The 13,772-nt window shown below is 45.7% G+C and overlaps 1 protein-coding gene across 1 annotated transcript in view; it reads right to left on the bottom strand.

Moving 5' to 3' along the window:
- The window catches only part of LOC116299449 (uncharacterized), a 34,659-nt gene extending 24,871 nt beyond the window's left edge, over nt 1–9,788 (bottom strand). The window contains exons 1-2 of the mRNA XM_089034048.1: nt 9,758–9,788; nt 7,130–7,218 (exon numbers count right to left, since the gene is read on the bottom strand). Coding sequence (XP_088890174.1) covers nt 7,130–7,218; nt 9,758–9,788 — 120 coding nt within the window. The remainder of the gene's footprint in view (nt 1–7,129; nt 7,219–9,757) is intronic.
- Nucleotides 9,789–13,772: the final 3,984 nt, after the last annotated feature.

Genomic DNA, 13,772 nt, shown 5'->3' with positions numbered 1-13,772 from the left:
TCTTAGAGCTAAATATTAGTTGATACAACCCAGATTCGGTTACGTACAGGGAATTAGGCTGTGAATACGAGGGGAGGCGATTCACCTCCACTCTAAGTTCGCTAAGCTTTACCTTATATTTTTCACGAACATGCACCTTAATTGCATCTTTTGGACGTTCGTAACCCAATGCCAGCGCCACTTCCTTTGCTTTGAAGTATAGTTTATCGCCTTGCACTATGCATTGCAGTTTGGTTTCGTTGTTTTCGAATACGCGAAGCATATTATACGTAAGGGATATTTTTTTTTTTTTTAATCAATAGGCAACGCTCTTTAGCTGATTCATTTCTACGCTCAGTTGCGCGTCAGACACGACGAAGACGTAGCAGTTTATTTTGTCACCGTCGCCAGCGGAGGCATTCTTGGTGCGCTTGATTTCCAATGTTATACCATCCTGCGTATTTACTAGACGTAAACCCTGGCCATGTAGGTCTTCGTCGTTAATGGTGCGCATGTCAATCCATAACGCATACTTATCATTAAAGAATTCCTCGGGGCTAATTTGGTCGCCAAACTTGCGCATTGCCTCCCTGTACACGTCTGCGGGCTTTATTCCCTGCGAGTAGACCTTGTTTGGAACTCCGTTGATATTCACACCGACGTTAGTAATGTTGGGGTTGTGAAAGGCTTCGGAGTCGCGCTTACCAGCCTCGTAGGGTTTGGCAAACACCAGCATCAACCCCGTGAGACTTCTTCGGGGGAGGTTAATACTTTGGTTAATAACCTCATCCGTCTTATCCAGGAAGCTAAACGTCTTATACATCACTACGTGGTCGTAAAGGAATGCCTTCCCGGAGCTGTATTCCATGCCGGCGCTACGGGCCAGCTCTTCGCTGTACACGGTTTCGTACTGTAGCTCTAAGTTAGTGATAGAATAAGGATCGACAGCCCCGCTAATTGCGCTGTCCATTCCTCCTATGACGTTCGTAGTGTCTGCCAAGGTTACTTCAAACTGTAACTCGGATAACTGTCTGGGGTAGTACACGCCATGGTTCGTAATTACTTCAAAGTCCAAAGGGATAACGTATTTGGTACCGTACGCAGTTACTACCCTCGTCGCGTCTTCTACTGCGGTTGCTCCGCTGGAGTCCGTAGGCGCCGGGTCGGTATCGCTGCGAAGCTTACGAAGCATAACGCTTCCAATTCCCTGCTCTACTTTCTGTGCACGGTCAAAGGTCGTCAACCACAGATCCTTATACGTGGTGAACAGGTCGTACCTATTTAAGTCCAAAAGGGATTCCCCGGCGAACTTGATTCTCATCTTAGAGACAAGGTTCCTGCCCACGTTATTGACGGCATAGCGCTTGTCTGCGGTACTTGGTTGCACCGCTAGGTCAAACCTTAGTGCCAAGGTACCGGGAACCAATACTAGGTTATCCGTTAGACGGGGCACGCCTACATACAGCGTCTCCCCTGGCTTTGCGCTAGAAGGCGTGAATGTAACCCGATGAAAGGTGCGCTCTGCTTTCAGCCCACCAACCTGCTTAGGTAATATGTTTGGATTTAACTTTGAGCTTATCATATATAATGGAAGTAGAAGGAACAGACCCCGACTTCGATCCCACCACTGAGGAAGGTCAGGCTGACATTAACGACGGTGATGAAGAACCGCTGCTTCCCACCCAACAAGTCGACGATTCCCTAAGGGATAGGATTGTAAAGGCCCTAAGACATCCCAAAGCACGCGAGTACTTGTTTCCGCGTGAGCGCATAGAGCTTCAAAACATGGGCGAGCCGGAAGCAGCCGCGCGGGAAACCGTAGAGTGGGCAACGCAAGAGCTAACGCAGCGCTACGACAACTTTGATGCTGACGACGTAAAACTCACAGAACGCGAAAACAAAGTCCTCATAAGCGTTCAAGACCTAAGATTTCCTGATAAAGACCGCTGGACGAAACCGCAAAACCTCTTTGATGAGAATGGTGACGTTAGGGGTGACGTGGCGAGATTAAAAGGCTTCCAGCGTGCCACTAGAAGCATGTTAGAAAGGCTGCAAATCCTGAATGAAAAGGTCGCGCTAGAAAAGCGCGTCGAGGGACTACAAGAAACGTTGGAAGAAAGGGAAGCAGATTATATGCGACAAAACCGACTACTCCTTGATGCTCAAAAGAGAGAACTTGACGATAAAAACCAAAGAATAATAGAACTTAGAGAACAAAGAGACGATGCTGAACGTCGAATGAACCAGGCCGAAAAAGCATTTGATCTCACCCTACAAGACCTAGACATAAGTAAGGAAGATGCTAAGAACTTACGTACCACCATAACTGGCTCTTTAGAGGAACGGCGGCGGTTGGTTGCCGAAATTAACACTAAGGAAGAACAAATCCGGCAAAGAGATCAGGCCATCGAAGACCTGGAGGGGCAAATAGAGCGGCAGCAGGAAATAATCAATGACCAAACTCGTACCGAGGAAGAAAGGGAGGCAGCACAAAAGGAATTAGAAGCCCTTCAGGAAAGAGTCGCGGAATTACAAGCTCAAAAGGACAACCTGGAAAAGGAGTTGGGGCTTACCACCAAGGAAAAGGTAAAAAGGGCTCTCTTGAAGTATGGGGTACCTTTAGCATTTGCAGTCGCCGTTTCAAGCGTCGTAGGGGTAATCATATCTGCCCTTAAAGCTATAGGAGCTGGTGTGAAGAAGTTAGGCAATGGCCTAACAGACTTGGGAAAAAAGATGGCAGCCAGTATTCCAGGGCTGCTTGGTTCTGTTGTTTCCTTGGTCTTAAAGGCAGGAGGTGAATTGTTAAAGTTCGTGGGTAACAACATTTGGATATTAGTTGTTGCTATCGGAGTGGTACTTTTGAAGAAGATGAGGGGTTAATCTTATCCTTGTACGTTACTGGTGGCTTATCGTCGTCGGTCGCCCGAGGCGTTCTCGACTGGGGATAAGTAAAGATAGTATTCGCACCGCCTTGATAATGCGGTATCAGGGGTAGGACACTCATAGTAGAAATGGGCTTATGATTCCAGGGCTTGTCGGGGGTGGCAGCGCCGCCGGCGTAATTTATCCTTACGTTGCCATCGTGGGGGAGAATTTGCAGCTTGGCATATTGGCAGTTGGCTATCATATGAAAAGTAACCGGCGTTAAGTCTTCTCCGCTTAGCGGAGGGGGCTCCGACGAAAAATGGGTCGGGCTTCTATTGTTAACTTTTTTTCTGTATGATGGTAATGGGTGGTTATTCTCGTCGACGAGCCTAAACCCCACGTTTGCACCATTACCCGTGTTAATGCTAATAGTGCATATTATTAATCCCAAGCCACCGACTTCAACCCACATTCCGATGTCAATCCACTCATTCTTTTCGCCATATTCCTTTTGGTCTAAATGGAAAACATGATGGGTTTCCTTTACATGTGGATTCATATACTTAATACCGTAAGAGTGCTAATGGTAGCGTGATTATAGGGCTGGTCTCTTTGGTCATGTATGCTATTCACGGTGACGATTCCCGTATCGTCTACACGCATTTGTAATTTTACCATCCCATGGCAGTCGGCGACCATATGGAAAGTCCAAACGGATAGATTCTCAGTGCTGTTAGGGTTGGGCTCTACGGAAAAATGCGTGGGCTCTCTATTATTCGTTTTTGCGTGCATAGGCTGTAGTATACCATTCTCATCCAGGAACCTAAATCCCACGTTAGCATGACTGCTCGTGCCAATGCAAATACTACAAAGGATTAACTTCTTTCCCGAGTAGTTCAAATTCACAGACATGCCCGTGACATCAACCCAAGATGCTTGGGTGTATTTTTTCTCGCCTGTGTAAGTCGTATAAACGCAATCTACTCCAGCTACGTAGGGGTTGTTCATCGCCATATATAATAGCTCAGACTAATGCTTGCAGCGGCTAAGCCGGCTTTTAGTAAGTTATGGTCATATTCCTCAGGTATCGCAGGTAGAGCCTTCTTTGATGGTTTCTTAACTACGGGTAGCTTCGTTTCATGCGACTTTTTTGACTTCTCCACGAAATGGGGGATGTTCCTAAGAGTGTCAGAGTTCACGTCGTTCACCCCAAACTTCATATCCTTAGTAGCTCGTTGAAGTTTGTTGTTGTATCCTACTACAGAACCAGTATTTATAGATAAATTACTAGGCATTAACCAACAACCCGGGGCTACTGCGTAGTCCAGTCGGGCCTTAGAATTTTGTATGGCTAGTTGGTAACGCTGTACGCCCTTGCTAATGTCGCCCTCCAAGATCGAACTTTCGAATAAGATCAAGGCTTCGGCTCGCGTCTCTTCTGCGGCGCCGGTATTCCCCACTATACTCGATCGGGTGTTTACCTGAGCTCCAAGGATGGAATACACGTAAGCTTCTATGCTGCGGTTCAAACGGGCAAGGCCGGCTTTGGTTAGTCCTTTACCTTCTGGGGGTATGAAATTAAAGTATTGCTTCGTTTGCTCGTCGTTGGTAATCTTGATAATCAGCGGGTTAGCCCCTGCATACTTACCGCCCTCGTCTTTGAACAGAGGTCCGTCTCTGACTTCCTTAGTGGTTTTGGCATTTGGTTCAAAGAAGGTGCTACTGTCGTGAGTTTCCTTATGATACCCAGTGTTCCACCGTAGATTCAATGCATGAACTTCCCTGTTGCTTAGCTCGTGCCCACCAATCCCCCAATAAGCCCAAATATGCCCCAAGCCATTGTTAGCACCGACAGTGCATCTAAAATCCTTCCCTACAACACCAAACTCCTTACAAAGTCGGTCGTAAGCAGAAACGTTGTATTTATTATCTCTTGGATAAAACGTGGCATCTCCCGGCAGCGCAATAACACCCATCTCATGCAGTATTCTTCGGACGGTAAAGTGGAAGTGAAACATAAATATTGAATTCTTCATCAAGCTTGCGCTTACACCACAGCCGCTAGTGGCACACCAAACTGCAAAGTTTAGTTGCTGCGGCCAATAACGCATGTTAGGACCACTTAACCATTCATGAGATTCCTTAGCGGTGGTATGAATAATGGGTACGTCTTTGAAGATATCCCGCACCTTTAACGGAAAGGAATGCTTGTTAGAAATCCGCATGTTCAGCGTTAGGTCCAAGCTTGGGTGTTTATCAAATGAAACTGCGGGTATCGGATAAGTACCGGTACCAAGCAATAATTCCTTTGACCAACCTTGCACGGGTTTATGTTCGATATAACCAGAATTCTTCAGTTGATTGTCTATCTGATCGACCAGCGTAGGTTTCAAATCCTCATTGCTGTACATCCTAGAGCCTTTAAAGTAAATCCCATCAGGCCTCCTTTCGAACTTACTAGGGTCTGCATGCGGAAACATCTTCCTAAAGGCCCTCCAATTCCAGTAATCTCGATTATTGTGATGTGGCTGCTCCTGTATATCATTCCCAAAAGCGTCGTACATTAGTATATATAATGGATGTTATACCATCAGCACCTAAAATGTACCCAGATATTCCCTATACTACACCCAACGAACAAAACGCGGAGAATTTCAGGCTCAATAAAGTAAATTTAATCCTGGCTTACTTGGAAGGGCAGACAAAACACTACGAAAAATTCCGAAAAAAGTACGTCAGAGCCCGGAGTACGCTACATAAGATTGCGATAACTTCAGGATCCATAACTGTTGTGTTAACGGGCTCTGGCGTTGCTACTTTGCTTACTGGACCGGGAATAATTGTTGGAGTTCCTTTGGCCGGCGTTGGGGCAGCCTGTGGTATTATTTCTGCTGTTGCTACGGGTATTATGAAACAGTTGTCAAGCAAAATATCCAAGCATGACACGACAATAGCTCTGTCAAGGGCTAAAGTAAATACAATTACCGATCTTGTCTCAAAGGCTCTGCGTGACAGAAAGATAGACGACGTAGAATTCTCGCTTATTCTGGCCGAAGAAGACAAATACGAGAAACTAAAGGCGGACATAAGGAATAAAAAAACAGTCGTAAAAGATCTTTCCGAGGAATCTCGCAAAAAGATCTACCAAGAAGCGAAAGAAGAGCTTCAAAGAAAACTCGCTCAGTAAACATCTGCTTTGAAAAGAGCGTGACAGGATTCTATTTACATATTGAACGCCGGCTGTCTGGTCCATATGCAAATTAATTTCACAAATCTATTTCACAAATGTGAAACGTTTTCACAAATGTGAAAGAAAATTGTGAAGGTTTTGATTGGCTGAAAACATATGACGTAATCGTCCACTATCTTCTTGGAATCCATCCTAACAGGGGATGGTTGGGGTCAATTTTGTAAAATATTTCATAGATTACGTCAGGGTAATAAGGAATATCCTTATCCAGCTGACAAAACATCCACTCGGCTTTTGTCATATCAGAAACCTCGGTAATAGACTTACCGGTAATTTCAGATAAAAGATAAGGAATAGCTTTATAATATTTTCCTAGTTTTAATTTTTTCAGCGTTTTCCGTAGACTTTGTGGGGTTGGCTCTTCTAAATGGTCTATGATTTTCTTCTTTACTTCGTTGTCTAAATATACCGGTTGATAACCTTGGATATGACTCATCCAGTCCCTAAAGTATTTTATTCTTTTGTATGGCGTCTTCTTACGACCTCCGTTGGAATAATATTGTTCCCTGGTAGCACAAGGCACGGCATTACGAATATTTTTACCGCACTCGTAACACTGTGCTGACGTGTCGTCTTCTATTTGCATTTTCTTACCACAACAAATATACTTATTTGGTTTAGTAGGTACAAACTTGGGTTTCAAGCACTTTACAATGAAATCATAAACAAACTCTTTACAATCTTCGCACTCCATATATAGACTAACATATTTGCGCTGTTGCCCCCAACCCCACTTGGAGTGGGTTGTTTCCGTAGGTGGATTTTTGACACGGGTCTTGCCCGTGTTGAGATTGCGCTGGAACCCCCATTCCCTATACTACTATGGATTTATTGGTGGCATGGGCAGATTAGTGCGTTTTTAGTGAGCATGGTGAGCAAGTAAAGCACTATCAGTTATGGGTAATTAATGAAAGGAAATAAGGAATGGCATTTTTAAAGTTAATGGGAAAACCTCTTTCCAAATAAACCATCTCCGTCTTAGAAGGTAACATTGCCAATCAATGTAACCTTTTTATGTTATGTATTTCTGTTTACCTCCATGTCATCTGTAAATTTAAAGCATGGCTCCAGCTGAAGCAAGTTACCATTCAATAGGTGTTCCCTTTCCAGTACACGATTTGCCACTAAAAATAAAAATGTAAATATTTATTATAATTAATAATGGTTTATGACATTTTTGTTTTTTCAACAGTTTAAAAACCGCGTTTATTAATATACAACGCAAATCAAAAATAGTGTGTGTGTGTGAGGTCAGTGGGAGCATCAATTGAAAAGGCTCTTAAAAACCAACCTCATTTCAAACCCTAAAAGGTAGCATGGATAATGAGCATAATGAAAGTTTTTGAAGAGCTTTCTTGTTCGCAATATTTCTAAATTACTTAAATGACCCGCAGCACTCAAAATTTTCTTGGATGGCTAATTTGAAAATTAAGGAAAAATTGACACAAATTCCAAGCTTCTTATGTAATTTTATGTTTAATAAGTCTCCCATGCAGCATAATTCTGAGAAGAGTTCATTCATTTATGGGGAGTCAGGATGGCGTGGTGGTAAAACACTCGCCTCTCACGTCTAAGGTCCGGGGTTCGAATCCCAGTCACCCCCCTTTCTGACTCCGAGCGGTTTTCCCAGTCCTCCGGTTTTTCCTCCCTCCTCTCAAATCAACCCTAACTAATTCAAACTGGTTAGAACTGTGCTCGGGGGCCATACATGGACTGCATAGCGGCTGCCAAAGGCACCTTCACATGCTTTCAGTTTGACCCCGTTAAGCTGTGCCTGACTACTGTACTTGGGGTGGTGATAAGCGATGAGAAGTTTTTTTCAATTAAAACAAATCTTATTCTTGTCCTAATACAGAAGAATTGATATGCTATAGTAAAACAAATCAAATCTAAACTTAAAATAGTTGTTGCTAAAGAAATTAACACTGTCAAATATATTGTACTTTAATACAGTGCAATCAAACTCCAACAGCTGATTGATGTAAACGTAAAAAAATTATAGCACTTTTAAAAAATGGAAGTTCGAATATATGACTTTATGAACAAAATAAAATATAAAATTAAAAAAAAAAGAAAAAAATAGCAAAAATAAATTCTTAGATCATTATGCAATTTTATATAAAGCACTGCAGCAGCAGTAAGGGGGACTCGCGGTCACCATTTGGGATTGCCCGGGAATTACCCGTGTTTACGCACTAGCGTCCCCCGCGGGAATTACCCGTGTTCTGTTATATGTTGCGCGACGATTTCCTTACTGCTGCTATGTTGGGGATTAAAGGTAGCCGAAACGATGGGCAAGGTCGTAAATGAGGGTTAAAATATTCCTTAGATATAGATGGACGTCATCAAAAGCATTCAGAACAAAACTGTGCGCAAGCTCAGAACCCGGGTGTTGGACAACTTGGACGCCGACTTTGCCTTCACGACATTTATGGAGGGAGATACAGATGAAACTATGAATTACGAAAGGGCCGAAAAGATAATCAACGTAATGCCCGAAGGTAATTACCGCCTGGAGTTGACGTTTATAAAGTACTTGGACGGCGAATGGGTGATAGAAAAGGGCCGTAATCCAATACGGGCGTCTGGTAAGCAGAACCTGTTCGTTTTAAACAAGCACACCCGTCCGGGAGCACTTGAGGGAATAGACATGTTGTTCTACGAGGTCGCTTACCCGGTTACCGTAGTCATTTACGGCGCGTATGAAATTGAGGAGCCGGACGTTAAGAAGTTGAAGCCAATGCGACATCCTGATAATTGTGTCGGGAAGTTGGTGAGAGAGTTCTTTGAGGATTCCTCTCGTGGTGGTAAGCTTACGTTGAAGAGAAGAGAAGCCATCAGGAAATGGGAGCATGCCACGCGTAGGGCTGGAGCAACGATAGACAACATCAAAAAGCTGGAAGTTGCCTTAGAAAGGCGCATCCACGTGAAGGACATCACGGACGGGTTTATTTACTCCGGGACGCATAAATATGGTGGTCGTGGAGCGCCTATTGTCATCTACCAGCACAACGGGCACGCGTGGCGAGAACTCAGATTCCCAAAGAAGAAAGAAACGAAAGTCTACGAGGCCTCGCCGTTGTTAGAACTAATGCACGAGAATTCCGTTTGGCTGATGGACGCGGAGGGAAGTCCGTTTATGACGCAAGATGGTACCCTTTACCGGCCCAAGATTGAACACCAGCGCATTCAAAGCGCGTGCGAAACCCTTGGAGAGGATTTCTCTGACGAAGTACTTAGCAGTCGCAGCTTGGACTTCTTAGCGGCCAAAAAGAGAAATGGGTGGAAATCCACGCCGGAGGAGTTCAAAGACATAGCTAAAGCTTGCGTGGAGCACGGTCATGGCGGCCTGTGGAACATGGAGTACGACGAAGACGAGTACGTGTCGCTGGATATGAAACATTGTTACCCCGCAAGCTTTAAGGGCCTGGGAGACTGTAAGGAATATTACGACCGTTACGGACACCCGGACTCGCAGTTCTTCCGCGTAGCCTTGGATGGCACCTACGATGCGCCAGCAACGGGATTTGTCAGACTGACCAGTTGGAAGTTAGCAAAGGGCCTGCATCCAATAATTTACGCATGGTATGGCAAGCATTTACAGGAGAAAGAATGGATACCCGTACCGTTGTTAAAGTTCCTCGAAGAACGTAAACTACTCACCTACACAGCGCATGAAGCCATACTCTGCCATAGCGCCTTCACTAAATGGTTACCAGAACACAACCCCACCGCCCGAATCGTCATAGGAAAGTTCACCCAGGGCGCTAAGGAGGAAGAGAAACACATGCAAAGGCGCCTAATAACAGACGAAGGTGAGTTAAGTTTCCTCATCAAGCGTGCCCACGACCAAGGAACGATGGTGTCCGTGGAGAAATGGGATTATTTCATAGAAGCCGAGCAAAAAGAACGTAAGTGGAATGCTTTGTGTTACTACCAGGACCATCGGCCGCAGTATTACCATCTGCGTGCCAGCATGCTCGCATATGCGCACATTAACCTATTAGCGATGCTCCTGCGGTTTGACAAAGAAGACATTCCGCGTGTAGCCACGGATTCCTTGTACGTGAAACCGCACGTCTTAGAGAAGATGAAGGAATTCTACACTGCCGATGAACTCGCAGAAAGTGGCCAATGGCGCGTCAAAGATGAGGAGATAAGGTCTTGGAGGGCACGTGTAGAATATCACGGCGAGCACACCCGTGGTTCCGTAACGCCTACCAAAGAGCCTCTACCTTCAGTTGCCGACCCCATTTCCTACCAACGCTTCTCTTACTTCTACGGTACGGGAGGCAGCGGTAAGACGACGCGTGTGTTAGAACTCTTTCCTAAGATAAAGGTGCTAACGCCAACGCACCGTTTGGAAAGAGAACTCTGCGAAATGGGCCACGACGCACAAACCTACCACAGCTTCTTCCGTTGGAATGGTCAAAAGTGGGTACCGCAAGCTATCCACGACGTACCACCAGTAATACTTTGGGATGAGATTTGCACCGTGCCTTTGGAAATCCTGCAGGAGTTCGTAGACGTTCTCCGTGGGAAATGCCAAGTAGTATTCGCCGGAGATCCCTGCCAGCCTCCTCCAATATCCGGAGAAATGCCCCACGAATGGCTAAAGGGGTTCGTAGACCATGCGGAGGAAATTAACACAGACTACCGCAGCAAGGATCAAATAAGAAACCTGAAAGCGGAATTAAGGGGCCTTAGTGACGCCGAGCAATGCAAGACACTGCGCAAACGCGTACGAGCGAAGAAATACGAGGACTTCCTTTACACATGGCATCCAAAGGATCTGGTGCTGAGCAGCAAACGCGCAGCACAGTCTCGCATACAAAAGGATTTGCTAAATATACACCGAGAGCGCTTCCCTACACATCCCGTACATGTTTGCTACAAACCCCACGACACCCGCATGCAAAAAAGAGACGTCTGGGTACCTGGTACCGACATCCAACTGCAGAACGCAGTAACGCATGACAAAGCCTGGGTACCCATAGAAAAGGTGGAAAGAATTACCTCCCATCCAGACTGGCGCTTGGGTTATTGCATGACAGTCCACAGCGCGCAAGGGCTTACCATAAAAGAAACCTTATGGATCATAGACCAGCGGCTGTGTTGGAGCAACCTTATCTACACCGCCGTAAGCCGCGTAGAATATGCCAAACAGTTAAAAAGAGCCTGGGGTCCGCAATTGCGCTACGATAAGACGCCAGAGGACGTAGCCAAAGAGAATATCGCCAAGAAACTCCTTCGCTACAAGCGGCACGACGAAGAAAAAGATATGACGTTCGACCTATGCGTGGACGACGTCTATAAGAAAGGGGCAAGGTGTGCCAAATGTAACATACCTCTACTATGGAGGTTTGACCCAAATGACGATCAGCAGTTCTCCGTGGATCGTATAAATAACAAACGCGGGCATTGCAGAGGCAACGTAAGACTGACATGCCTAGAGTGTAATCGGGCGCGCGGAGCAGCGCTACTCTGAGTCTTTGGGGACTATGAGCAACTCTTCCTTGACGAATCCGCGACTTGGGCCATTTAGGTAATACAAAACGGGTTGCCCTTCCTTGGTGACGGACTTCGAAATCTTATACGTTTCCAGGGACCAGTTAGGATCCGTGGCTCTCTTACTGCCACCTTCGAGTTCCCCCGGCAGATAGAGGTATCTGACCACTATGTTGCGCGGGAGCTTTTTTTCCTTCAGTCCGACCGCCCTCGAACTTCTGACGTAGGACTTGTGTTCCACGTGTTTCTTTTTTATGGCATCCTTGGGTTTCATTCCCGTAGCCTGGCCGCCTCGTTGTTCAAGGCCGCGACCACCTGGGGGAGCCTCTGAGTCCATTCCCTGTTGCGTTTGGAGGGATCTTCCAGCTCTTTCCAATACTGGTACCCAAAGAGGCGCTCGGCTAGGGTCTTATTGAATCTTTCGACGATGCTCTGACCCCTGTGGTACTCAGCTTCGGCTCTCCTAATCTTAGTGTTGTGGTCTTTCAGGGTCTTAGTAACCACGCCCATGAACTCTGTCCCCGCATCCACTTGCAGCAGCTTGGGCCATTTCAAAACGCGCTTATAAATCCTACCTAGGGCTTCTGCGACTTCCCCAGAATCCTTGCTGGTTATGGGTTCGGCGTCCTTGTATCTGCTTGCGATATCAACTACGGTCAAAGCGTACCTATAGGTCTTTTTTCTCACCTTATCGTGCAGCAAGAAAAGCAAATCCGCCTGATGAACTTCATTAGGGGTATTTACGGTAAAGCTGGGCCTGGGAATGTACTTGGGCACGGGAAGATAAACCTACCAGAGGGTTTGTTTTCTTAGCCAATTCTTAGCCGTTTCTTCTGATACCCTGGCCGCGGTCGCGAGTTTCTTGATAGCTGACGCTCCTCTCCAATAGCCTTCGGGCCCATAGTAAATCTTTTTAAGTTTGTCCTCCACGCGGCCCATTATATGAATTCCAAAACAAGATTGATCTTTCGCCCGTTGAAATCCACCGTCTCTCCGTCCACTTTAATGGTGATCTTCATGCTTTCTACCAAATGAGACAAGTCATAGCTCAAAGAAATGGGAGTGTATTCTACTGGGTCAAATGGATTACCTTTGGGTAGAAACTTGGACATAAGAGAAGACTTTTCCCCATTGCTGTAACTATTGACCAAGTCGCAATAGACTTCGTAAGAGGATGCGACTTTCCATTTCACAGGTATGGCTGTGTCGGTAATTGTTTTGCCCGAGGCACATAATAAAGATCCCAATGGGTCAAACTTTCCAAAAGTTACTGAATAGTTTGGCATATTATGTTTGAGGGTCATTTCGTGCGGCTATCCCGTGGTGAGAGTATAACCGCGCTTGGTGAGCTCCTTAGCAAGGGTGATTGGCGTGTAATGTCCATCGGGCAGCATTTCACCTTGATATTTGCAAGGCGCCTTAAGTACGGTGACCAAGGCATTGACTAAATTATACCAAGAATTGTACAAAGAGCAACTAACCAGCCTAACCTTATGGGCTTTGATGGGGGGATTCAAATAAGTGGTAAAGTCATTCTTGTCGCTTTCCAAAAAGACGATCATATATTACAGGGGACAAGTCCCCTTCTAGAAGCAAGCTACGCTTGCTGACTTAGACTAAGTACGCCAAAGCTACGCCTCCTGCCAGCCCTGCGATTCCTACGAAGACCAGCTCACTATCTTTTGGTTTCTTAGAAGGCTGATAGTAATTCTTAAACTGAGGCTTTCTCAACCCCGTCGATGCCGCGGGGTGTGCTTGCGCATAGAGCTTAAAGGCGTAGTCTGTATTTTCGAAGTTCTTGTCTGCCTGCATCTTGTCTTGGTAGTTCTTATCCAACCAATCCCTGTAAGCTTGTCTTTTTTCATTCCAAGCCGCCACGTCTCGCTGATATTTCTCCAGCGCTAAGTCGTGTCTCTTCCTTTCGGCGGCTAAATCTCCGCTGCGATCACCTCTAACTAATCTATCCAAATACTGACCGCCATAATTAGCTCCAGTGAATGCTAAAGCTGCAATAACTCCACCTGCGACCACGCTAGCCATTTATACTAGACGCAAGCAAAGCTTACGTCGTCGGCAGGTACTTTTCCTTCCGTAGGTAATCCTTTACCATGATAGCCCCGCCGACGGAAGCGGTCATCTTAGCGAAATTAGCGAAGCTTTTGCTTGGGTC

Source organism: Actinia tenebrosa, unplaced genomic scaffold, assembly GCF_029948245.1.
Source record: "Actinia tenebrosa isolate PJP-AT-01 unplaced genomic scaffold, QUT_ActTen_1.0 PGA_scaffold2__45_contigs__length_23673736, whole genome shotgun sequence".
NCBI classification, from domain to species: domain Eukaryota; kingdom Metazoa; phylum Cnidaria; class Anthozoa; order Actiniaria; family Actiniidae; genus Actinia; species Actinia tenebrosa.
The sequence above is the reverse complement of the archived record's forward strand: the minus strand, read 5'-3'. Positions and strand labels throughout refer to the sequence as shown.